This window comes from Lampetra planeri, chromosome 45 (genome assembly GCF_965212315.1).
Source record: "Lampetra planeri chromosome 45, kcLamPlan1.2.h2, whole genome shotgun sequence".
NCBI classification, from domain to species: domain Eukaryota; kingdom Metazoa; phylum Chordata; class Hyperoartia; order Petromyzontiformes; family Petromyzontidae; genus Lampetra; species Lampetra planeri.
Genome location: NC_136151.1, coordinates 5321434 through 5347674, shown reverse-complemented (window position 1 = coordinate 5347674; position 26241 = coordinate 5321434). Strand labels below are relative to the sequence as shown.

Genomic DNA, 26241 nt, shown 5'->3' with positions numbered 1-26241 from the left:
TGTGTGTGTGATAGTGTAGTGATGTACACTCGTGTGTGTGTGTGTGATAGTGTAGTGATGTACACTCGTGTGTGTGATAGTGTAGTGATGTACACTCGTGTGTGTGTGATAGTGTAGTGATGTACACTCGTGTGTGTGATAGTGGAGTGATGTACACTCGTGTGTGTGTGTGTGATAGTGTAGTGATGTACACTGTGTGTGATAGTGTAGTGATGTACACTCGTGTGTGTGATAGTGGAGTGATGTACACTCGTGGGTGTGTGTGATAGTGTAGTGATGTACACTCGTGTGTGTGTGATAGTGTAGTGATGTGCACTCGTGTGTGTGATAGTGTAGTGATGTACACTGTGTGTCATAGTGTAGTGATGTACACTTGTGTGTGTGAGTTATAGTGTAGTGATGTACACTCGTGTGTGTGTGATAGTGTAGTGATGTACACTGTGTGTGATAGTGTAGTGATGTACACTCGTGTGTGTGTGTGATAGTGTAGTGATGTGCACTCTGTGTGTGTGATAGTGTAGTGATGTACACTCGTGTGTGTGTGTGATAGTGTAGTGATGTACACTCGTGTGTGTGTGTGATAGTGTAGTGATGTACACTCGTGTGAGTGATAGTGTAGTGATGTACACTCGTGTGTGTGATAGTGTAGTGATGTACACTCGTGTGTGTGTGTGATAGTGTAGTGATGTACACTCGTGTGTGTGTGTGATAGTGTAGTGATGTACACTGTGTGTGATAGTGTAGTGATGTACACTCGTGTGTGTGATAGTGTAGTGATGTACACTCGTGTGTGTGATAGTGTAGTGATGTACACTCGTGGGTGTGTGTGATAGTGTAGTGATGTACACTCGTGTGTGTGATAGTGTAGTGATGCACCCTCGTGTGTGTGTGATAGTGTAGTGATGTACACTCGTGTGTGTGATAGTGTAGTGATGTACACTCGTGTGTGTGTGATAGTGTAGTGATGTACACTCGTGGGTGTGTGTGATAGTGTAGTGATGTACACTGTGTGTGATAGTGTAGTGATGTACACTCGTGCGTGTGTGATAGTGTAGTGATGTACACTCGTGTGTGTGTGTGATAGTGTAGTGATGTACACTCGTGCGTGTGTGATAGTGTAGTGATGTACACTCGTGTGTGTGTGTGATAGTGTAGTGATGTACACTCGTGCGTGTGTGATAGTGTAGTGATGTACACTCGTGTGTGTGTGTGTGATAGTGTAGTGATGTACACTCTTGTGTGTGTGATCGTGTAGTGATGTACACTCGTGTGTGTGATAGTGTAGTGATGTACACTAGTGTGTGTGTGATAGTGTAGTGATGTACACTCGTGTGTGTGTGATAGTGTAGTGATGTACACTAGTGTGTGTGTGATAGTGTAGTGATGTACACTCGTGTGTGTGTGTGATAGTGTAGTGATGTACACTCGTGTGTGTGATAGTGTAGTGATGTACACTCGTGGGTGTGTGTGATAGTGTAGTGATGTACACTCGTGTGTGTGTGATAGTGTAGTGATGTGCACTCTGTGTGTGTGATAGTGTAGTGATGTGCACTCTGTGTGTGTGATAGTGGAGTGATGTACACTCGTGTGTGTGTTTGATAGTGTAGTGATGTATACTCGTGTGTGTGTTTGATAGTGTAGTGATGTACACTCGTGTGTGAGTTTGTGTGTGATAGTGTAGTGATGTACACTCGTGTGTGTGTGATAGTGTAGTGATGTACACTCGTGTGTGTTTGATAGTGTAGTGATGTACACTCGTGTGTGAGTTTGTGTGTGATAGTGTAGTGATGTACACTCGTGTGTGTGTGATAGTGTAGTGATGTACACTCGTGTGTGTGTGATAGTGTAGTGATGTACACTCGTGTGTGTGTGTGATGGTGTAGTGATGTACACTCGTGTTTGTGTGTGATAGTGTAGTGATGTACACTGTGTGTGATAGTGTAGTGATGTACACTGTGTGTGATAGTGTAGTGATGTACACTCGTGTGTGTGATAGTGTAGTGATGTACACTCGTGTGTGTGATAGTGTAGTGATGTACACTCGTGTGTGTGTGTGATAGTGTAGTGATGTACACTCGTGTGTGTGTGTGATAGTGTAGTGATGTACACTCGTGTGTGTGATAGTGGAGTGATGTACACTCGTTTGTGTGTGTGATAGTGTAGTGATGTATACTCGTGTGTGTGTGTGATAATGTAGTGATGTACACTCGTGTGTGTGTGTGTGATAGTGTAGTGATGTACACTCGTGTGTGTGATAGTGTAGTGATGTACACTCGTGTGTGTGTGTGATAGTGTAGTGATGTATACTCGTGTGTGTGTGTGATAGTGTAGTGATGTACACTCGTGTGTGTGTGATAGTGTAGTGATGTACACTCGTGTGTGTGTGTGATAATGTAGTGATGTACACTCGTGTGTGTGATAGTGTAGTGATTTTCACTCGTGTGTGTGTGTGATGGTGTAGTGATGTACACTCTGTGTGTGTGTGTGATGGTGTAGTGATGTACACTCGTGTGTGTGATAGTGTAGTGATGTACACTCGTGTGTGTGTGATAATGTAGTGATGTACACTCGTGTGTGTGATAGTGTAGTGATGTACACTCGTGTGTGTGTGTGATAGTGTAGTGATGTACACTCGTGTGTGTGATAGTGTAGTGATGTACACTCGTTGGTGTGTGTGATAGTGTAGTGATGCACACTGTGTGTGTGTGATAGTGTAGTGATGTACACTGTGTGTGTGTGTGTGTGTAATAGTGTAGTGATGTTCACTCGTGTGTGAGTGTGTGATAGTGTAGTGATGTACACTGTGTGTGTGTGTGTGTGATAGTGTAGTGATGTACACTGTGTGTGTGTGTGATAGTGTAGTGATGTACACTCGTGTGTGTGATAGTGTAGTGATGTACACTCGTGTGTGTGTGATAATGTAGTGATGTACACTCGTGTGTGTGATAGTGTAGTGATGTACACTCGTGTGTGTGTGATAATGTAGTGATGTACACTCGTGTGTGTGATAGTGTGGTGATGTACACTCGTGTGTGTGTGATAATGTAGTGATGTACACTCGTGTGTGTGATAGTGTAGTGATGTACACTCGTGTGTGTGTGATAGTGTAGTGATGTACACTCGTGTGTGTGATAGTGTAGTAATGTACACTCGTGTGTGTGTGATAGTGTAGTGATGTGCACTCTGTGTGTGTGATAGTGTGGTGATGTACACTCGTGTGTGTGATAGTGTAGTGATGTGCACTCTGTGTGTGTGATAGTGTAGTGATGTACACTCGTGCGTGTGATAGTGTAGTGATGTGCACTCTGTGTGTGTGATAGTGTAGTGATGTACACTCGTGCGTGTGATAGTGTAGTGATGTGCACTCTGTGTGTGTGATAGTGTAGTGATGTACACTCGTGGGTGTGTGTGATAGTGTAGTGATGCACACTCGTGTGTGTGTGATAGTGTAGTGATGTACACTCGTGTGTGTGATAGTGTAGTGATGTACACTCGTGGGTGTGTGTGATAGTGTAGTGATGTACACTCGTGGGTGTGTGTGATAGTGTAGTGATGTACACTCGTGTGTGTGATAGTGTAGTGATGTACACTCGTGTGTGTGTGATCGTGTAGTGATGTACACTCGTGTGTGTGATAGTGTAGTGATGTACACTAGTGTGTGTGTGATAGTGTAGTGATGTACACTCGTGTGTGTGTGATAGTGTAGTGATGTACACTCGTGTGTGTGTGTGATAGTGTAGTGATGTACACTCGTGTGTGTGATAGTGTAGTGATGTACACTCGTTGGTGTGTGTGATAGTGTATTGATGTACACTCGTGTGTGTGATAGTGTAGTGATGCACACTGTGTGTGTGTGATAGTGTAGTGATGTACACTGTGTGTGTGTGTGTAATAGTGTAGTGATGTTCACTCGTGTGTGAGTGTGTGATAGTGTAGTGATGTACACTGTGTGTGTGTGTGTGTGATAGTGTAGTGATGTACACTCGTGTGTGTGTGATATTGTAGTGATGTACACGTGTGTGTGTGTGTGATAGTGTAGTGATGTACACTCGTGTGTGTGATTGATAGTGTAGTGATGTACACTCGTGTGTGTGTGATATTGTAGTGATGTACACTCGTGTGTGTGTGATAGTGTAGTGATGTACATTCGTGTGTGTGTGATATTGTAGTGATGTACACTCGTGTGTGTGTGTGTGATAGTGTAGTGATGTACACTCGTGTGTGTGTGATATTGTAGTGATGTACACTCGTGTGTGTGTGTGATATTGTAGTGATGTACACTCGTGTGTGTGTGTGTGATAGTGTAGTGATGTACATTCGTGTGTGTGTGATATTGTAGTGATGTACACTCGTGTGTGTGTGTGATAGTGTAGTGATGTACACTCGTGTGTGTGTGTGTGATAGTGTAGTGATGTACACTCGTGTGTGTGTGTGATAGTGTAGTGATGTACACTCGTGTGTGTGTGTGATAGTGTAGTGATGTACACTCGTGTGTGTGTGTGTGTGTGATAGTGTAGTGATGTACACTCGTGTGTGTGTGATAGTGTAGTGATGTACACTCGTGTGTGTGAGTGATAGTGTAGTGATGTACACTCGTGTGTGTGTGTGTGATAGTGTAGTGATGTACACTCGTGTGTGTGTGTGATAGTGTAGTGATGTATACTCGTGTGTGTGTGTGATAGTGTAGTGATGTACACTCGTGTGTGTGTGTGATAGTGTAGTGATGTACACTCGTGTGTGTGTGTGATAGTGTAGTGATGCACACTCGTGTGTGTGTGTGTGTGATCGTATAGCGATGTACACTCGTGTGTGTGTGTGTGATAGTGTAGTGATGTACACTCGTGTGTGTGTGATAGTGGAGTGATGTACACTCGCGTGTGTGTGTGTGATAGTGTAGTGATGTACACTCGTGTGTGTGTGATAGTGGAGTGATGTACACTCGCGTGTGTGTGTGTGATAGTCTAGTGATATGCACTCGTCTGTTTGGTAGTGTCGTGATGTACACTCGTGTGTGAGATAGTGTAGTGATGTACACTCGTGTGTGGGATAGTGTCGTGATGTACACTCGTGTATGGGATAGTGTAGTGATGTACACTCGTGTGTGAGATAGTGTAGTGATGACTACATCGCCACTGGGAAGACAAAGGCGGTCGGGCGTGGTGCTGGCCACCCACTCCTCGTGTGCCGTGCCGGCCTTCATAGGTGCTCTCTAACAGCCCTTACAGTCTGTTAAGGCCATACGAGGGATCTCTGTCTATATCAACGTATCAGTATTTATTGATACGTGTTCTTTTGTAATTAACCTGTTGTTGCCTGTGTAGTGATTTACACGGCAATTCAGGTTATACCTTGGTCTGGCTGTCTAATTAAACCTAATGTTGACTTTGATTCTGAGAGCTTCAGGCTGTAACACTGAACCCTAAGAATCCTCAGGGTTCAGTGTTACAGCCCTGCCTCAAGCACTAATAATGAATCCTAATAATATCAGCCATAGCGTGTGTGTCAAACACTCACGCAGAATAGCAACAGCATCCTCACTCAATCGTACACACGTGCAGTGTTAATAGAGATAATTTAATAGTGATTTATACTCGTCTGCGTGTGTGCTATTTATTAATGTATATTGATACACGTTCTATAGTTATTTACATTTTTGTCCGCGTAGTGTTGTACAAGATCAACAAAGGTTAAGCCTTTGGCTGTCTGATAGACCTACGAATATTAATACAGAATCTTAAAGGTACCTTGGAGTCTGAGAACTTCAGGCATTAACACTGAACCCTAAGGATCATCAAGGTGTGCGTGTCTGGATCTTGCAGCCTCAATTACTAATAATGAATCTGAATAATCTTAGCCATAGCGTGTGTGTGTGCGTGTAATTAATTCATACATGAAGAATTTCAACAGCATCCTCAATCACACCCACGTGTCGTGTTAATAGAGCTCGTGTTATAGTGATTTATATTCATCTGTGTGTGTTGAGCTACATGTGAATGTATATACATACACAGGAGAGCCAGGAGTCTCATCTCGACTCCTCCTGCTGTGATGACCTTTGTGAGCTCCTGCTGGCTGAATGTGGAAGCAGGGTCATCTTGAGTCTGCGGAGATACCGAGTTTCTGCACCCACAACACAGGGTATACAGAACAATGCAGGCTGTTGCATATGTTATCATTATGAAATTTTGATAAAAATAATAAAAATTAATAAAATTCCGAAAAATGCGCAAATCGCATAAATTATGTTAATGTTTGTAATTATATGCATAAATTATGATAATCACGGAGATAATCGTAGTAATTTATGCGGGTGCTTGCGATTATGTTAATGTGTGTAGCTATGATAATTAGGCTTAGCTTCGTTATCCAGAGTTGTATCAATCGGGTTAAAACGATTATCTTTGATTGAACATTTACTGATTATCTTAGTGTGTTTATGTTATGTTAGGTCTCCAAATTATTTTATCATCGCAGGTTACAGTTCTTATGAATAAGACAGTTTTGCATGGACTTGGAAAGAAACACTCGAGATACTTCTGTGTTAACAATTTTATTCTAAACAAACATGTGATACTCTAACATGCAAAGGCAAAGTATACGTCAATCGATTCATTGGCGAGATTATGCAATTAACTAAACTGAAGGCTAACATTCTTCTAACAACCGTAATTTCTACTTTTCCACCAGACATCTCATTAGTTATCCCATGTATCGAGCACAATCGGCGACTGGCCGAGTTTTAAAACAAGCATGCGACGATATTCATATGACGGCAATAAAGCACTTATTGTACCCCGAAGGCGAAGCATACGTCAATCGATTCGTTGGCAAGATTATATCTGTTAATTAAATGTTTGAGACAATGGTGGTTGAGGGCGTGTGTTTGTGTGAGCGCGTATCGGCTCTGCTTTGATTAATTCTTCGGCCAGACTCTATGACAAAGAAACAGGTTTGACACGATATTCTCTCTCTGTAACGTGTCGATTCGCAATGAGGATTTCGAGGGTTTTAGTTTGCATTGACGAATCTATTGGTCGTTTATGCGATCAGAGAAACGAAAAAGGCAAGAAAAACTTCACACTCTTATAACCGACGGATTCTTAATTACTCAGAGGGCCACGATTCCTTACGGCCAGCTGGTGTTCAAACTTTATAATTAGTCTTCTGATGATTGTCTAGGGTTGGTCCCATTGTGAGAGAGGTGGATTGTCTCTTGGATAAATTCTTGAATGCCCCGCGGGAAGTAGGTGTGTGCGTGTGTGTGTATGTGCCCATTGGCCTCTCCCCTCATGGCGTCTGTGACCACCACAGTGGCTAAACGGGGGCTCTGGACGGGTGCGAGGGGCTGGTAACCCCTCCACCTTCAATTAACCACCACTAAACTACGAATTAAACATAAACCTGTAATTAATAAGCTTGTGCCGGAGGCCCCGGGGGGTCAGGCTTTTATGACGTCTCCTGGCCAAACCCCATTTGGCGGAGCCAGGAGATTGAATTTTCACCCTCGGGGCTCCTCCAGAAACAACGAAAAACCATTGCGGATGGCCACGTGGAATGTTCGAACGCTCACTGCGGAGGAGAGGCTGCCACTCCTCTGTCGGGAGCTGGACCGGTACCGCCTGGATCTCTGTGGCATTCAGGAGGTCCGGTGGACCGGTTCTGGCTCCTGCCACCATGAGGGGTGGACAGTCCTCTACTCGGGGCAGGAGAATGCCAAACAACAGGGTGTGGCTCTTCTTCTGAACAAAAGAATGAAGGGGGCGTGGGAGCGTGGCGGTGAGGTGTGGGAAGCTGTAAGCCCCAGGATACTTTGGGCTCGCCTTCCCATCAACCAGAGGCGAGGAGTGGTGGTCGTGGTTACTTATGCCCCCACCGAAGACGAACATCCGTGGAGGGATGCAGGCAAAGCCGATGAGTCAGACGCTTTCTATGACCTCCTGTCACAGGTGCTGGCTAAAGTGGCCACTCGGGACAGAGTCATCTTGTTGGGTGACTTCAATGCCCGAGTTGGTCATGATGCTGGCACCTGGTCTGGAGTGATTGGAAGGCATGGGCCAGATCAGCTCAATAATAACGGTAGAAGGCTGCTAGATTTTTGTGCAGCCCATGGGCTTGTAATTACCAACACGCTCTTCCGGCATCGGCGCATCCACACAACATCATGGATACATGCCGGGTCCAAGCAAGAACATCTGCTGGACTACATAGTGACGGACCAGCGGATGCGAGCCCATGTCCTTGACACCAGGACCTACCGTGGAGCTGATCTGACCTCTGACCATCGACTAGTCATCTGTAAGATGCGCCTGCCATTCTTCCACTCCGGTGGTGGGTGTACACCCAGGACCCCATTCCAACCAAAAGTGGCCTGGTCTCAGCTAGCTGATGAAAGTTGCAAGCGAGAATTTCATCATTGCTTGCAGCTGGGGTTGGCATCGTCCCCCACTCCACCTGATGTCGAGGGTAAATGGGCGAGGTTTAAGACTGTGACTCATGCAGCTGCAATGGCTGCTTTGGGTACGCGGTCCAGACCTCCCCAGAAACCCTGGCTGACAGAGGAGGTGTTCAGGTTAATTGAGAAAAAGCGACAGGCCCACTCTCATCGCCTACAGCATCCCACGTCGGAGAATGAGGAGGTTTACCGCAGCCTTCGCTCGGAGGTTCGGAGAGCCGTAAGGCGCTGTAAGGATGGGTGGTGGTCGCGGGTTGCTGAGGAGATGGAGTCTGCCTCAGTGGCCCGCGATCACAAATCACTATTTAATTCCATCAAAAAAGTAACCTGCAGCGCCACACCTATTACCATCATTAGAGGAAAAAACGGTGATCCAATCTCCGACCCCCAGGAACAGGTTTGCAGATTTGCTGAGCATTTCTGCGAGGTCCTGGGGGAGGGAAAATCTCTCAGCCAGGAAAACATCATGGCACAAAGTGGGGATAACCCTGCTGAGGCTGCGGTGCCTCAAATATTGGAAGAGGTCACCCCCTGTGAGTGGCTGGCTGAGGTGCCAGCTGTTGAGGAAGTACTGAGGGCGATCCGGAGTCTGAGACCAGGGAAGGCACCGGGCAGAGATGATCTCCCAAGCGAAATGCTGAGGGAGGGTGGCGTTTGTGCACAGACTGCCCTATATGACATCATAACAACAGTCTGGACCACTGGACGGGTTCCGCAGGACTGGAAGGATGCCCTGGTGGTCCCCCTCTTTAAGAAGGGGGGCCGTACCGACTGTAACAACTACAGGGGCATCTCACTCCTCAGTGTGCCGGGTAAGGTCCTGGCAAGGATTATTCAACATCGCCTTGCTAGGCACGCTGAGGAGAGGCTTGCGGAGCCCCAATGCGGTTTCAGGAAAGGGCGGTCCTGCACAGATGCCATATTTTCTGTCCGTCTGCTCCAGCAGAGGTGTAGGGAATTTCAAAAAGACCTACATCTCTGCTTTATTGACCTGGTCAAGGCCTATGATACCATCAGTAGGACTGGGCTCTGGGTTGTTCTTCGTGCTTTCGGAGTCCCTGACCCTCTGCTCACGATCATTAAGGACCTTCATGATGGTGAGCGGGCCCGGGTAAAACTACGTGGCCGGGAGTCGGAGCCTTTCCCTGTACACCTTGGGGTGCGACAGGGATGTCCTCTGGCTCCCACATTATTTAACATCTATTTCGACTGCGTAGTTCGTGAAGCCTTCAAAAGCTGTACCGGGGGAATTACCATTTGGTACAGATATAATGGGAGGCTGATCGACGCCCGGGTGCGATCAAGGGATGGCTCCCTATTGGTCAACCACGTTATGTATGCCGATGATTTGGTAATAGCTGCTCATTCAGAAGAGGAGTTGGAGACGCTGCTGCTGAGACTGGAGTGTGCCACCAAGAGGTGGGGCCTTACCATCAGCCCCACCAAAACTAAGCACCTGCCTGGGTATTTTGTACCATCGGGCACTCCACCCCCACAACTCCCAATCGGTGATGGGGCAGTTGTGGAGAGAGTGGAGAGTTTCCCATACCTGGGCAGTGTGCTTATGACCGGCTCCAGTTTATCAGCAGAGGTCTCACTCCGAATCAGTCGAGCGGCAATATCTTTTCATCGGTTGCGTAACGCTGTGTGGAAGCTACCTGGTCTGTCGCTCCGCACGAAGCTTCAGGTCTTCTCGGCCACGGTCATTCCCTCCCTTCTCTACGCTTGCGAAACGTGGACCCCCCTAGTGGAGCATCTTCGCCGGTTGGAAACATTTAGGCTGGCCTGCCTACGATCCATCCTGGGTTTAACCAGGCTGGATTGTGTGAGGAGCTCACAAGTCCTTGAAAGATCTGGGCAAAGTCCCATCAGTGAGCTCCTCCGGCAGGCAAGGCTGCGTTGGCTGGGTCATGTAGCCCGCATGCCCAGCCACCGCATGCCTAAACAGCTTTTGTTCGGCCGGATCGAGGGGGCTAAACGGGCGCGGCACGGGCTAGAGAAGAGATGGAGTGATGTGGTACAGGAGGACGTGGAGCTGAGTGGACTTGCCGATGACTGGTACCAGCGGTGTCAAGATCGGCCTCAGTGGAGGAGGCTCGTGAAGGACGCTACTGGGCAGTTGGAGGCAGTCGCCCTCCAACAACAACGGAGGGCGGAGGAGCGACGCTCACAACAACGAGCGGAGCGCCGGGTGGCTAAAGCACAGCAAGTTGGCACAGTAGGGGGCACAGGTGGTGGATCAGCCAGTCATCTCGGTCATCTCGGTCAGTCGACCCGTGGCACCTGGGTCTGCCCCGTGACCTCCTGCCAGCGGGCGTTCGACACTTCACGTGGCCTCAGGGTGCACATGGCCTGGCACAAGCGTCGTGGTGACGTCACCGCCACTTAGTGGCGAATGGCGGTTGTTGTTGTTGCTTCCTGGAGGTTGTGAGTGGGGGAGGTGATATGACCCTGGTTCGCAGATTCCTCTCGCCCGTGCGGGTTGCAGCCGCGACTTTCTCCGCTGGGAGATGATGAGCTTTGGCTCGCGGAGAGGCTTGCCCGCTGGGTCCGTGCTGCGGCTCTTGGCGGCGCTTGTCGCAGCACCCGTACTGTGTGACTCTGACGGCGCGGTGCCGTTCTCCCCACTGCTGGATGACGAGTCGGTTCTCGTTGGTGCTGGTTGATCTGTGTGTGCGTATTAGACACACGGCGCATTCGATGGCGCTGTCCTCTTCCTCGCGGCGGTCGATCAGGCTTTCTCCACTGCTTCGTGCTCTCTGTTTTGCTCGCTTGGTCGTTTGGCGATTTCCGCCCTTTTCTCCAGGTTGCTCGCTCGTTGTCGCTCGTCACTCTCTCTTCTGCGTGCTTTCCTTTGTTCGTGCAGCTGCCAGCTTCATACGGGCACTCGCTGATGCCTCTCGTTCGGAAGGCTCTGACTCTCTCTCTCCACTGCTAAATGACGAGTCGGTTCTCTCACGAGAATGATAGCTGGAATCTCCGTCAGCTTCACTCGCAGCTCGGCGGCTCAGTGTGGCGATTCTTCTTAGGTGGTGCAGACCTCAGCTTGTCGATGCACGTTGGTACCCCGCGAACATCGTCATTCTGGATGACGGAAAAGCTTCTTCGTTGTCGGCGACGAGAAGAGATGTGGGGGCCCTGAGCCCTGGTGATCTGAGTTGAATGGATTTTGCCTCAGCTTATATCGAGAAAATCCACTCGGTTTTCCGAGTTGTTCAAGGGCCTGAACCATATAACTATTTGTTGTGTGTGGACACATCTGCGTCCGTGTGTCGTGTGTGTGTCCGTCCGTGTGTGTGTGTCGTGTGTGCTTCAAAGACCCAGCTGCCCGCAATAATTCTGGAAGGAGGGATGGGGGCTTCCTCGCGAACCGGCGTCACATGAGTCATCAAACTAAACCAGACCGACGATTCGAGTTCGCACCGAGGTGGCAAAATCATAATCCACGTTTTTGATTATGAATAATATTGGTCGCGAAAGCCTACGCGTTAAGCGAGCTCTAAAATCCCCTCCCCCGCTCTTGGCGTTTATCCTTTGTCTCACACCGCTTCGTTTGGTTTGGATGTTAAAACGACTCACTTTGCTGCTTAGTATTATTGTGATTTGATTGTAAGTAGCCGTGTTCACGGTATTTCCGTCGTGGTTTGATTTCTTTATGGGGAGATGTTATTTGCTCTTGTGCGCAAATCTTGCTGTCCGTGCTGCGGGGAGACAAAGACGGCTGTGCTCCGCCGTTAGAGCACACTGCGCGTGTGTTTTTTTTATAGAAGCATTTGCTTCCCTTTCTCGAGCCATCGCCCGCTCGCCACAAACTTTTATGGGGACATTTCCTGGCTTGTGCCTGCTCTGTGGCCGTTTCTCTCGGGAAGACAAAGACGGCTGTGAGCTGCTCGCTTTCCCTGGAGTGTTGCCTGTTGGTTAATTATGATAGACTTCTCCGCCCTTAACTTTCCTAGGAGATCCACTCTAATTTCGTACTTATTATTTGACTTCCTGTGATTATTTTATCTGATATCCCGGCTAGGGAATTAGATTTTTTGTTGTTTGCTTAGGAGCGACCCCGACTGCCATAATTATTATTTGATGCTTCGGCCCGGCGGCGTAGAAATTATTGAGGGTAAATAATGTCCGTATTTAATTAACAAATGATGAATCGCGACCCTGGTGCAGACTGTAGTCTGGTTTCCAATTGGAGCGAGGATAGATAATGTTTGCTTAATCTTCATGGTTAAGTTGGTAACTTCGTATAATATGGTTCCAAAACCCGTCTGTGCTTTCTTGTTGTCAATGCTATTTTTTTTGTTAAGAGTATAATTATATATGTTCTTCGTGGTGCCTGTCCTTGTGTCGTGGGGGGGCTTTTGGAAGTGTAGGTGTTACTTTAACACCTTCTTGCGACCCCCCCCTCCCCTTTTCTTTTGTGTGGAATTTATGACATTTGATGGCTGTCTCTTTCCTGCCTTCTGGCCTTTGAAGCGAGGTGTGCACGCTAGTTGGAAAACGGGTTTTGTTAATCTTTGTTCGCTCCCAAGTTGCCCCGTGTCTATTAAAAAAATATTATATATGTTGGCAGAATTATTCTTAATATTAATTTAAAAAAGGGGTATAGACACAACAAGGCTCAGGTCTCTCTGCACCCACAACACAGGGCACACAGTACAATGCATGCCCAGGTCTCTCTACACACAACACAGGGTACACAGAACAATACAGGCCCAGGTCTCTCTACACACTAAACAGAGCACACTGAACAGTGCGGGGCAAGGTCTCTCCATAATAACAATAGCCGACATTGGCCACTATGTGGTGATGTCCCCACGATGCCTGTGCCAGGCTGGGTGCACTTTGAGGCCACGTGAAGTATCCAAGACTCGCTGGCAGAAGGGCGCAGGACAGACCTAGCTGGTGCCATGGGTGACTAAGAGAACTGGCAGATAACCCCACCTGAGTCCTCGACTGTGCCGACTTGCTGTGTTTTATCCACCGGCGTTCTATTCGTTGTTGTGAGCGCCGATCCTCTGCTCTCCATTGTTGTTGGACTGCCGAGTAGCGTCCCTCATGATTCTCCTGCACAGAGGCCGATCTTAACACCACTGGAACCAGACACCGTTAATACCACTCATCTCCATATTCTCCTGTACCACATTAGTCCATCTCTTCTCTATCCTGTGCCACGCCCGTTTGGGCATGCGGTGGCTCAGCATACAACCTACATGCCCCAGCCAACGCAGCCTTGCCTTGAGGAGTTCACCGATGGGACTCTGCCCAGATCTTTCAAGGATTTGTGAGTTCCTCACATAATCCAGAATGGTTATACCCAGGATGCATCATCGTCAGGACAGCCTGAATGTTTCTAACTGGGGCAGGCATTCCATCAAAAAGGTCCATGCTTTACAAGTGTAATAAATGACTCCGTCAGGCGATGCTGGTCTCCGTTTGTCTTTTATTCAGGTTCTTCTCCGCACCCCCACTGGCCTCCTCTCGGACCAGAGTCGTTCCGCTCACGCTCCCTCTCGCGTGCCGTGCACGCTCTCTCTCTCTCTCGCGTGCTGCGCACGCTCCTCCGTTAGCTCCTCTATTCCCGCACTCCGCACACCGCTGGCCGACGGCCGACGGCGTGCAGAGGTCCTTCGGCCACGTGGCCGAAGACGCGGATCTTTCCTCACCACCCAACGTGGCTCAGCCTCTTAACTTCCCCGACTCTCCCGATCTCTTCCGGGCTCCCACTTATATACATTCCCCCCACGTGACCCTGACTCCCCCCTCCCGGATCGTCAGATCCGTCCTTCCCATACTACCCCGCTGGCTCCACACCCATTCACCTCGCCTCCCATTGGAGCCGAGGTGAACGGTGGCCCCTCCCACACGCCCCGCAGACCAGGCTCCGCCCCCCAATACCCCGGGCCGTGTGATTGGACCAGAGCCCAGCAACTACCCCATTTACACTCGCATTACACAAGCATAGAAAATGGAGGGCATGACCGTAGCCGAGAAGACCAGAAGCTTCGTATAGAGCGAAACACCAGTTAGATTACACACAGGGTTATGCAGCTGAAGAAAATATAAATGCCACCCGACTGATTAGGAGTGCTACCTTTGCTGTCAAAATGGAGCTGGTCATAAGCACACTGCTCAGGTATGGACACCTCTCCACTCTTTACACAAATGCCACCACATCTACGCCTCTATATGAGGAATGAAACAGTTAGACTTCTCCACAAATCTGGCTTTCGCCTAAAGAAGCTAGTTGTAATTACTGGCGAAACGTCATTCTCAGATTGTAAATATTGTCGCTTGGCTCTCCAACATACCGGTGTGCTGTACTAGTGACGAATTGGCATGTTCTGTTTACATGGCAACCCTTACTAGTTGGCTGTGTCAGGTGGTGGCGGGTTTAAATGACACATTTATATATTTAAGCGATCTAACCCAAAAAAAAACTGGAGGGAAAGTCTTGAGGCTTTCCGGGTTTTCAGAATGGCGATGACGTTGGCATCCCTTGTTTTGGATTATGCATGTCCTGTGCATGACGGTGAAGAGGTTTGCCAGCCATTGTTGTCCATATAGTCCCAGGTTATTTAGGAATGCAGGACAAAGGCCATCCATATCCTTGTGCCTTGTTGGACTTTGCAGTCCTAAAGGATGCTTCCACTTCAGCTGCAGTGTACGGCCTGGTTAGATCTGTTGCATGTGGTAGTTGATGCATGGAGATGGTGAGTTGTTTCCAGACAGCTTATTTGATGAGATCGTCGATTGGTGCCTTTGAGCAGGTCAGCTTGTAGGAAGGCACTGGATTTGCTGCAATGTTTGGAGGTATGTGCTGTCTGTTTTGAGGCACCTAGGTTTAGGAGCTTCCAGGCTTTGCAGCTGGAGTGAGTGAAGTCCACGTTTGCCGTGATGTCTTCCCATCATTTTCGTTGTGCAAAGTTCAGGAACTCTGGCAGTGTGGTGCCCTTATCTCGGTCACCAGTTCTGATTAAGATAATAGGGTTTTCCCCTTTTTTCTTACAACAAAATAGGTGTTAAGGCGTCCTCTGGTCTAACACCGTTTGAAACGAGGCTCAAAAGAAAGCTGTCTCTGGTGTGGACCAATCAGTTTCAAGGACAATGCATATATTATCAGAGTATGTTTTTTGTTTGCATTCTGACCACAAGCATTGTGGTTAATGCAGACATGATTCCTTGTTAAAGGTTTCAGTTTTGTGTTTTAACATCTTAACACCTGTTTTGTTATTATAAAAAAGGGGAAAACCCTATTATCATATTTTGGGACTGACAAAGGAGGTCCCATGATGTAGTTCTGATTAACTCTTTCAAGAATTGCTCTGGTTTTGGTTGCCAACATGCAATATAGCTTTTCCGATGCCCTATCAGGATTTTTTCCTCTCGCATATGTCTTAATTGTTTTCAATATATTGAAATTCCCAAGCTTTGGCTGCAGGTTATTCAAAACACCTTCGGTTTATTGTTCATAGCCCGGGCTTCAGTTGGCTTTCAATGCAGCCGTCGTGTTGAGGTTATGACTGGTATCAGTTGTCCACTGATCGTGATTGCTGGCCCGTGTTGGCTCTTCTGAAAATTGCCAATAATTGTTTGTGAAACAATGAGTGGAGCTGACAAGAAGCATAATTCGGGGTTTTTGTTCTTTATCCATCGTGCTGAGTGAATCCTGCCAGGTTGTTTAGGGTCACACGAAAGGAAAGTGTCTTGTGCCGATGAGCATTTCTTGACTCTCCGGCTTAATCATTTCCTGAGTGTGGTGGCTGTTGAAGTCACCCCACATCGATAGCCGGGTGAGTGGTTGCTGGCAGAGGTGGTGATGGCCATTTCGTATTTCAGGGGCTGATATACATTGATGACCGTCGCATTACCAATTGGGTGGTAGATGGCAGAAACAAGGGTGCTTCCAAATGTTCAGTTTTGTGTGTTTAGTTTGTCGTCTTTCCCACGCACCTACAATTAAAGGTTTCAGTTTTGCACGGTTGGTTACATACGGTGCGAAAGAAGATCAACATACATACACATTCTGTAATTTTTCATCCGTGTGCTGGCATGAACGTTCATCTCCCGTGAGGTGATGACGTCAATTATCTTTACCCATCTCCCACCCGTAGATTCTAACATAGTATAGTGAGATTTATAGTTTCACTGCATACACAGCACAGGATACGCAGAATAGTCAATGTCCAGGTATCTCTACAGTCTACACACAGCATGAGATACAAAGACTAATGAGGGTCCACGTCTCTCTGGTACTGACCTGAGTTCCTCGTACTTGGGATCCTGAAAGACACAATTGTGCAACTCATGTCAATAAAAATATTCACTCCATCACCAACATCTCCTCCTCTTCTTCCACACACTCATTTCCTGTTGTCAGGATAGATTGACATCACGATACGGGATAACAATATCTGACTATTGAATAGGGTGTCCTGCACTGGATAGGCTTTTTGGGCGTCAACATCATTTCTTGTTTTCTTCTGTATGTTAATACACCTGCAGTGTTAATCAGGGTTGTCCCTGCAAACTCTGCAAAGAGTGATAATAAACATGCTACTACTGGGCCATAACACATGAATCTTCTAGCTCAGTAATAACGTTTTGAATGAAAAGGAAACACAACAACATGTTATAGTTATATCAAGTTCAGAATAATGTGGTGGCTGGCTAGGTCATAGGTCAGAGCGCCGACCTCCTACTACTGGGTTTATGAGTTTGAATCTAAGTTTTAGGCGCCGGTAATGATCAAGGAAGCCCTTCCAGGGTCTCAACCCCTTTTTTCAGTCTCGCATTGGGAAGTTTGGCCATTTGCATTGTAAGAGGAGGAAATTGCACGTGGGTGTAAATTAATTATAAACGGAAACCCCAATATACGTGAGAGATAGCACTTAAGCGTGTAAACAGGTAGATTCACAAACCAACTTTCTTTACTGTAATCCCCGGGTAACTTTGCAGATCGCTGGGTTTTGGAGTTTCACACGTCTGCTTAATCAACCAATCCTTACTTCCATGATTTGAGGATCTGCTAAAGCAAGGGAATGTCTTCTATCTGGGTACTTAATTTTCCTCTCACATTGATAAACACCCAAATGGATTGGTCTAACATTCCACTTGGGTTACGTGAAGTTATGGAAGCAGAGACGTCTCGTCACCTGCAGGAAGGTGAGTGGGTCCTTCACTGCGAGGGCCGCTAGCAGCTCGTTGATCTCCAGCTCCAGGCCGCGTGCTCTGTTCTCATAGAGAGCGATGTTCGCCTGGATGCGGGACAGCACGGAGCGGCCCTCCTCGTCCACATGCTCCAGCGCCTCCCTCTCCTCCTTATTCAGCTGCTGCCTCTTCCGCTCAAACTCTTGGCTGATCCTCGCTTTCATCCCACGTAGAGACTCCTATGCAGAAGGGGACAATCATCAGTTGTTGAATCACTCACATGCTTCTGTATGTGTCTGGCTGTACCTATATGTGTCTGTGTGTCTATCTGTAATTCCACATGTCTGTCTCGATATCTAAATGTCTCTCTCTGTGTCATGAACATAATGCACTCGTATGTTCTCCAGGTTGTATTTGGTTAACTGTGTGTAGTGAGGTATAGCTGAGGAGGCTCGTGAAGGATGCTACTGGGCAGTTGTAGTCGGTCGCCCTCCAGCAACAATGGAGGACAGTGGAGCGACACTTACAACAATGAGTGGAGCGCCGGGCAGCAAAAATATAGCAAGTTGGCACAGTAGGGGGTACAGATGGTGCATCTACCAGTCATCTCAGTCAGCCATCCCATGGCACCTGGGTGTTTCCCGAGACCTGTCAGCGAGCCTCCGACACTTCACGTGGCCTCAAAGTGCACCTGGCCTGGTACAGGTGCCCTGGTGTCATCACTGTCACTTAGTGGCAAATGGCGGCTATTGGTATAGCTGACTCGTCAGATGCGTGTATTGGCCAGTGCTGGCTACAGGCTCATTAATATGTGAATGCATTTAGAGTAGGCTAGGTATAAACGTATCTATAGGACCTTTTTGCCAGTATCAAAAGAATGAAAAATAATAACAACTTTGACCCTTTCTGTCAATTAAACAGGTGTCAGGATGTTCAAACACCAAATAGATCCCTTTTATAATGCATCAAGTTTGTATTAGCCACACATTCTTGTGACAACCCATTCATGCAAACAAATATGCTCTGATAATTATATATGCAAAGTTATTTTCACATTTTGGTGTTCTCTGGTCTAACACTGGTGAGACAAGGTCAGAAAAGAAGGCTGTCTCTGGTGTAGGACAATCAGTTTCAAAGACAAAGCCATATATTATAACATTATCAGAGCATGTTTGTTCGCATGTTTTGCCACAAGTATGTGTGGTTATTGCTAAATTGATGCCTTGTGAGAGGAAAACGAGCTGGTCCATTGTTTTACGACCATGACGGAATCCATATTGTTCCTCCTGAATATGAGGCTCGACTACCTGGCTGGAGCCTTATCTCCAGCACTCAGGCAAAAACTTTACTTGTCAAGCTGAAGAGTGTGATTCCTCTGTAGTTGGAGCAGACCCTCTGGTCCCCTTTTTTAAAAATGGGAACCTCCCATGCCTGGGCTTTTGCTTCAGGGACTGCAACAGCTGCTGCCCTCTTGGCAAGCCGGTACCTCTCATTACAATTGGGAAAACTTTTTCTGGGCATAGCTCAGAAAGCCTCTTTATTCAACTTGGATGCTTCCCTCACCACTGGTATTCACCAGTGGATCCAGTGGATTCAAGTGTTCCCACCAGGACAGGCATCAACTGCCTTCAGGCTACAGCTTTTCGCAGCTGCATCCACAATCGAGGTCCTGAACATTGTCCACTCGGACTCAATTTCCACGACCTCCCCTGGGGTGCAGGAGAAGTTTCCCAGAGGTGGAAGTTGAAATCTCTTTGCACTGGGTCTTCTGCCAGACGTTCCCAGAAAACCCGCACTATTCATTTGGGCCTTCCATGTCGTTGCCCCAAGTGTCGGATCCCACTTACTACCTAGTGGTGATCAGTTGACACATCTGCCCTTCTCTTCATCCGAGTATCCAGAACATACGGCCTTAGGTCCGATGATACAACTATGAAGTCAATCATTGACCTTCGGCCCAAGGTTCTGTGGTACTAAGTACACTTATGAGCATCCTTGTGTTCGAACATGGTGTTTGTTATTGAAATTCCGTGATTAGCACAGAATTCCAATAACATCCCACAGTCAGGTTCAGATCAGGAAGGGGCATTCCTCCCAATCATGCCTCTCCAGGTATTTCCATCGTTTCCCAAGTGACCATTGAAGTCGGCCCCGTAAGACGATGGTGTTGGTAGGCAGTACTGTCGAGCACTGCACTCACCGTTTCCAAGAGAGCCGAATACTCTGAACTCCTATTTGATGCATAAGCACAGACAACAGTCAGAGTTGTCCTTTATGAGACCCGAAGTCTCAATGAGGCGACCCTCTCCTCCACTGGGACAAACTCCAACTGAAGAGCACCCAGCCGGGGGTTTGTGAGTATCCCCACACTCACCAGGGGTTACTCCAAAATAGGAAAGACACCACCCCCGATCAAGAATTTTGGTTCCAATGCCAATGCTGTGTGTGGAGGTGAGACCGACTCTCTCGTTGGTACCTTTCCACCTCCTCCACCAGCTCTGGCTCCTTCTCCCCGAGTGACGTGATATTCCACGCCCCAATAGCAAGTGTACATTGCCAAGGTCCAGCCTGTCTGAGACCATCCCTCTCCCCGTATTACTGACATGACACCTGCCCCTCACCCTTCGTCTTGCCAATGGTGGGCCCACAGGTCGGGGTCATATTGCCATTTGGGCTGGATCCCACCGGGTTACGTGGGTCACCCAGCCACCAGGTGCTTGCCAGCGAACACCACCCCCAAGACTGGCTCCATGGGTGTCTCGGTATTCCTTGTCTGAACTAGGTTCTCTGATTTTATTTATTTTTAAATAATTCATGAGCGCCTTTGTGTTTAGACGATTTACCTTCTAACAAAATCTGGCATGTCTCGCACCCCAACGAAGGGCAGCTCACACCTCCATGGAGTGTGTGCACCCCAAGTTAAGAACCACTCATCTAGATGATTTACAAGTACTTTGCTCCAGTGGTTTCCTAATATCAGAAGGAAGAGCGTTCTAATCGGCCACAAAATAAAGTGCAACAGTTTAACACCTAAGTTTTCGTGACCAATATCATCCATAATAAAGGTTTCTGGGGTTAGATCGCGTAAATATAAATGTGTCATTAAACTCGCCACCACCCGACACAGATAATTAGTAAGCTTTGTTACGTAATTAGAAGATGCCAATCCATTACAAGTAAAGCACACCGGTGTGCTGGAAAGCAAGTCCACAACATTTACAATCTGAGTACAACGTTTCGCCAATAATTACAACTAGCTTCATCAGGTAACAGCCAGATTTGTGAAGAAATCCTGTTTCGTTCCTTAAATACAGGGGTAGATATGATGACGACACTAGTGAGCCCTTCTTGTGTGATGGGGGGGGGGGGTTAATGAATGCATATAAAATGCAATGAGTATCCAATTCCGATTGGGTTATTCATATGGTAATCAACGTACATTATGCATGCACATTTTGCATGTACATTACATGAATTGCACTAATGCTTCGAACCAGTAAAAGGCTCGAGATGGTGATGGCATGTGGCGTTGACTGACGCGTTGACCTCTAAATATTGTGTCAATACCCTATTCACAACGTTTCATTGTTAGAACAAGGAAACCGTTTTAATGGACAGCCTTTAGAATGTTGGATCGGGTTGCGTTTAGATGGTCGCATTCAGATTGGGGGGTGTTGTTGTTTCTCTTGCAATTAGGTGTTTATTTAAATGTAGGGTTGATGCATATAGCATCGCACGAGACTATCCCTTAAGGTCGGTGAGAGTGGGAAATAGACCGACTGAACCTTTAGAAGCATATCACTTCTGGTTTGTTGTGCCCTCAATGTCGTTCGGAGAAAAGGCGACAATGTGCGAGTCCACTCTGGCATACTTGTCACTGTGTTTCGAACTATACCTGCATGTGCTTGTACGTTTCCTTGAGCTGCTGTGTCTGTGACACTGCCGACCCTTTATTCTTCTCTCTTTCCATCTTCTTGAGCCTCAGCTCCTCCTGTGTGAGGCAGGTGAACGTGCAGTGCTTAACATTCACTTTATCATCACCATCGTCATCATCAATTATATTGAAATCCATATAATAAAAAAACAGACTTTTCAAAGTAACAATGCAGAGACACAAGCTGTAGTAACTCGAGAGGAGGGTGGATTACAGCAGTAAATGATTTCTCACCTGTTTAGCATGTTGAGCTTTTGTCACCGTGATGACCTTGTGTCCTGTGTGGTCTCCTGCAACAGTGCAGACCATACAAACCAGGCTCCCATCCTGTTCACAGTAAAATTGGAGATGCTCCTTGTGTTCCGCACATTTTCGTTCTTCTAGGTTCAAAATGGGAGCCACCAGGACATGGTCCTTCAACTTGGGGTTAATCATGTGAGGCTTCAGGTGGGACTCACACAGGGACATCTCACACCTGAGGCAGGTCTTCACTGCAGGAGTCTCCCCATCACCACAGCCGTCACAGAAGACAACTCCGGCCATCCTCTTTCCAACTCTGAGCTGGTCCACCAGGTTGGCGACCGCCACGTTCCTCTTCATCTGGGGCCGCTCAGGGAAGGCCGCTCGGCACTGCGGGCAGCTGAAGCTGCTCGCTCTCTCCCAGACATCGTCCAGACACCGGAGGCAGAACGAGTGTCCGCAGCTCAGCGTGGAGGGGCAGTCAAACGTGCCCAGGCAGATGGGGCAGCTCAGCTCACTGTCGACACAATCACTGGGAGACGCGCTCGCCATGGCCCATGGCTTCACTCGGACTCAGTCGCTCGCCGCGGCTCACAGAGGAGCTATCGCAGCAGCAGCTGCTCACACAGCGGAGACGAACAAGGAAATGAACTGACTTCACCTGCAGTGAAGTTATAAATACCTCGAGACACGCCCTGGAATGTTCCACACGGCGGCTGGGCTCACCTGTGTAGACGTGGCGTTACAGTCACGCACTGTGTAATAGCTAAAACGTATTTTTGTGTGTAGTTTGTTGTCCTTCCCCTGCACTTCCAATTAGCACGGTTGGCTACGTGCAGTGTGGAAGAAGTCCAACAAACATACATAGCTTTGACCGATCTCAATTGATATATTTGTAAAAACAAAACCCAGCAGCAGCAACCCGGGACACCGCTATAATGGTTTGTCCCACAGGCTGATTGACCGGCTCGGGTCAGGCTGTGTGCATTGCACAATGGAACCGCACCTTGTACAAACATTCTGATGTAAAGGTTAACTTGTTTTTTTCCATCTGTGTCTTTATCCATTTTTTTCTTGCAAGGCCTTTTTTAAGGTTCGCAGTCTGTAATCGTCTTCCACCTTTATCAACTAATATTTTAACTACTTGCTTCATGCGACCTCTGTTCATCTGTCAATATATATTTTAGTTTTTTTATTCCAACCACACCGTTTTATTCTGGGTGGACGGTGGTTGTATGTATGTTGAACTTCTTTCACACCGTACGTAGTCAACCATGCTAATCGGAGGTGTGTGGGTGAGTGTGTGGGTGAGTGGTTGGGTGAGTATGTATGTTGAAATTATTTCGCAGTGTACATAGCCACTCGTGCTAATCGAAGGTACGAGCGAGTGAGTGGGTGGTGGTGCAGATTGAGTGAGCGAGTGGAGTGGTTATTTGGTGAGAGGGGAAACAGATGGGCAGGGGGATGGTGTGAAGGGTGGGCGAGCGGGCGGTGTGGGAGGGCTGGAGGAAGGGGGGCTGGGAGGGCGTGCGGTTGACTGGCTGGGTCCCTGGGTGGGTGGCCTCACGCATTACCACAGCGAACAGCCTCTGGCTAAGCAAACATCGGCGTTCGTCTAAGCTCAATATCGGTATGACTATCACTGTACATTTTCCTAATATGCATAAAAAAATCTTGCTCATCGTTTAAAATCATCATCACGTAAACAAGTCTTCATCACCTATTATTGTCAAATGTTGACATTTTAAATTTTGGACTCGCTGAGTTTGGCAGATTCTATAAAAAAAATATGAATATAAATTTCACAAGGTAAGGTCCACTGAGCTACGTAGCTCTTTTTCCCAAAGGTGACCTGGCCACAAATGAAAGCCCAGCGAAGTGGCTTTTCCCGTGGACATTTTCACAGCCAAAAACTCAAAACGCGCGATGTGGATTCTAAATGTCGAGGGGAAAGCAGAGGGAGCAGAGAAAAATCCACAGGACCACGGCGAGAGAGACATGCAAACTCCAAATATACAGCAGCAGGCATCAGGGTCGGGATCAAACCCACGACCGCATGTATACCAGGCGAGGTAGTTAACATCTCCTAGCCACCGTGATGATGAGAGAGAGACATGCAGACTCCAAATATACAGCAGGCGTCGGGGTCGGGATCGAACCCACGACCTCTTGTGTACCAGGCGAGGTAGTTAACATCTCCTAGCCACCGTGATGATGATGAGAGAGAGACATGCAGACTCCAAATATACAGCAGGCATCAGGGTCGGGATCGAACCCACGACCTCTTGTGTACCAGGCGAGGTAGTTAACATCTCCTAGCCACCGTGATGATGATGAGAGAGAGACATGCAGACTCCAAATATACAGCAGGCATCAGGGTCGGGATCGAACCCACGACCTCTTGTGTACCAGGCGAGGTAGTTAACATCTCCGAGACACCGGGATGATGATGAGAGAGAGAGACACGCAGACTACAAATATACAGTAGGCATCAGGGTCGGGATCGAACCCGCGACCTGCTGTATACCGGGCGAGGTAGTTAACATCTCAGATCCACTGCAGCTAGATGTAAAACAATAATCACAGAGCAGCCACGATGAACAAGCAAACAACCTGACTTCACCTGCAGTTAAATTATAAACACCACGAGACGCGCCCTGGAATGTTCCCTGCGGCAGCCCTGCTCACCTGTGTAGACGTGGCGTTACATTCACACACAATGTGTCAGGGAGTAAGAGTCGCAATTGATATATTCATACAAAACCCCATGGTAACCATGAACACGGTGATGGTTTGTCCCACAGACAGGTTACACCAGATAGGGTGAGGCTGGGTTTTTTCAGCGTAAACTGCACGTTGTTATAGGTAGGCTTTCGCGAGCAATATTATCCTTAATATTTATTTTCATTTTGGGTTAGATCGCGTAAATATAAAAGTGTTGTTTAACCCGCCTCTACCTGACACAGCCAATGAATTACGGTTTGTCACTTAAACAGAACATTCAGATTAGTTACTATAGCACACCGGTTGTGTGTTGGAGAGTAAACCCACAGCATTTACCTTTTGACAATTCTGGCTATTGCCTGATGAAGCTGGTTGTAATCACCAGCAATACGTCATACTCGAATTGTCATCGTTGTGGATTTACTCTCCAATACACCACCGGTGTGCTGAAGTCGTAACTAATTGGCACTTTTTATTTAAGTGACAAACCTTACTGATTGGCTGTGTCAGGTGGTGGCAGCTTTAACGACACATTTATAATCACGTAGTCTAACCCTAAAAATTATACTCGTCGCAGTCATTACCATTTATTTGTTCAGCATCTGTGTTTTAGAATTTTTAATTTGGAATTGTTTCAAATCTACAGCAACTTAATGTGTTCAATCTGTGCCTCGTGATTTCTGATGGTCATTTGTAAAATAAGATTTTTTTCTTGGGATGCGGTTTTAGTCCTGGTGGTTGGCGATCGGCAGGATGGGTGAGTCGGTGGGCAGGTAAAAAGGTTGAGCAGGTAAAAAGGTTGAGCAGGTGGGCGGGTGGGGAGATGGGTTGGTGTGTGAATTGATGGGCAGGTGATTGGATGGGCACCTATGCAGGTGTAATAAATCCGCTCCAGACGAGATCGTGTCTTTTCTTTATTCGTTCCTCATTCACAGCTCCCTCACATGCTGGGTTCCTCTTTTCCCGTTAGTCCGTTCCCCGAGCGTGGCGTCCGCTCGCTGCCTCGCTTCCCCACACCGCTGGTTGACGGTGTGTGTCGGAGACAGCCTCCGGCCCGCCACGTGGTCGCTGGCGTGCCGGTGACACAGACGTGGTTCCTCCTCAGCCCCTCTCCACACTGACGCGGAGTTGTCTCTCTCCACCCCTTATAACACCTGGCCCACGTGATACCATGCAGCCAATCATCAGCCTCGCCCCCTGGAACCTTCCAGATGTTGCTATGCAGCCACAGGCCACTCCCCTGGCTCGACGTCCCATTGGCTGCGGGCTGTGGCTGGCAGAGCCTATCAGTATGGCCCAGTTACCCCCCAGGTGCATCTCTTCATATTATACAGGTATGAGATGAGTGTGGGCTGCCTGGGAGATGTGAGGGGGGGAGGTCTCTGTAGATGGCTAAGTGGGTCGTGGGTTAGGGAGTGGCAGATGACCGGGTGAGAGGGTGTTGGGTGCAGATGAGTGGGTGTTGGTTGTAATTTTTTCATCATGCTCTTAGGTTTTTTTCGGTAAAGTCACGTAGGTAAAAATAAATAATAAAAATAAAAGAAATAATAATAGAAATAAAATTAAAAATCACGACGTTTCGGAGGCAACACAAGTCTCCGTCATCAGGTGGGACCGTCACAGCTAAATTTACTGTATCAAGTGAGGAATTTTGCCTCATCGTGATTTATAATTTTATTGCTATTATTATTTCTATCATTTTATTTTTTATTATTTATTTTTACCTACGTGACTTTACCGA

At 47.5% G+C, this 26241-nt stretch overlaps 2 protein-coding genes across 2 annotated transcripts in view; one reads left to right on the top strand and one right to left on the bottom strand.

Annotated features, from left to right (window-relative positions):
• The window catches only part of LOC144733050 (zinc-binding protein A33-like), a 58831-nt gene extending 36407 nt beyond the window's left edge, over positions 1-22424 (bottom strand). The window contains exons 1-5 of the mRNA XM_078614786.1: positions 21771-22424; positions 21498-21593; positions 17608-17841; positions 16713-16735; positions 6008-6120 (exon numbers count right to left, since the gene is read on the bottom strand). Coding sequence (XP_078470912.1) covers positions 6008-6120; positions 16713-16735; positions 17608-17841; positions 21498-21593; positions 21771-22328 — 1024 coding nt within the window. The 5' untranslated portion in view covers positions 22329-22424. The remainder of the gene's footprint in view (positions 1-6007; positions 6121-16712; positions 16736-17607; positions 17842-21497; positions 21594-21770) is intronic.
• LOC144733051 (E3 ubiquitin-protein ligase TRIM11-like) overlaps positions 1-26241 on the top strand; it is a 265988-nt gene that overhangs the window by 132073 nt on the left and 107674 nt on the right. The window lies entirely within an intron of this gene.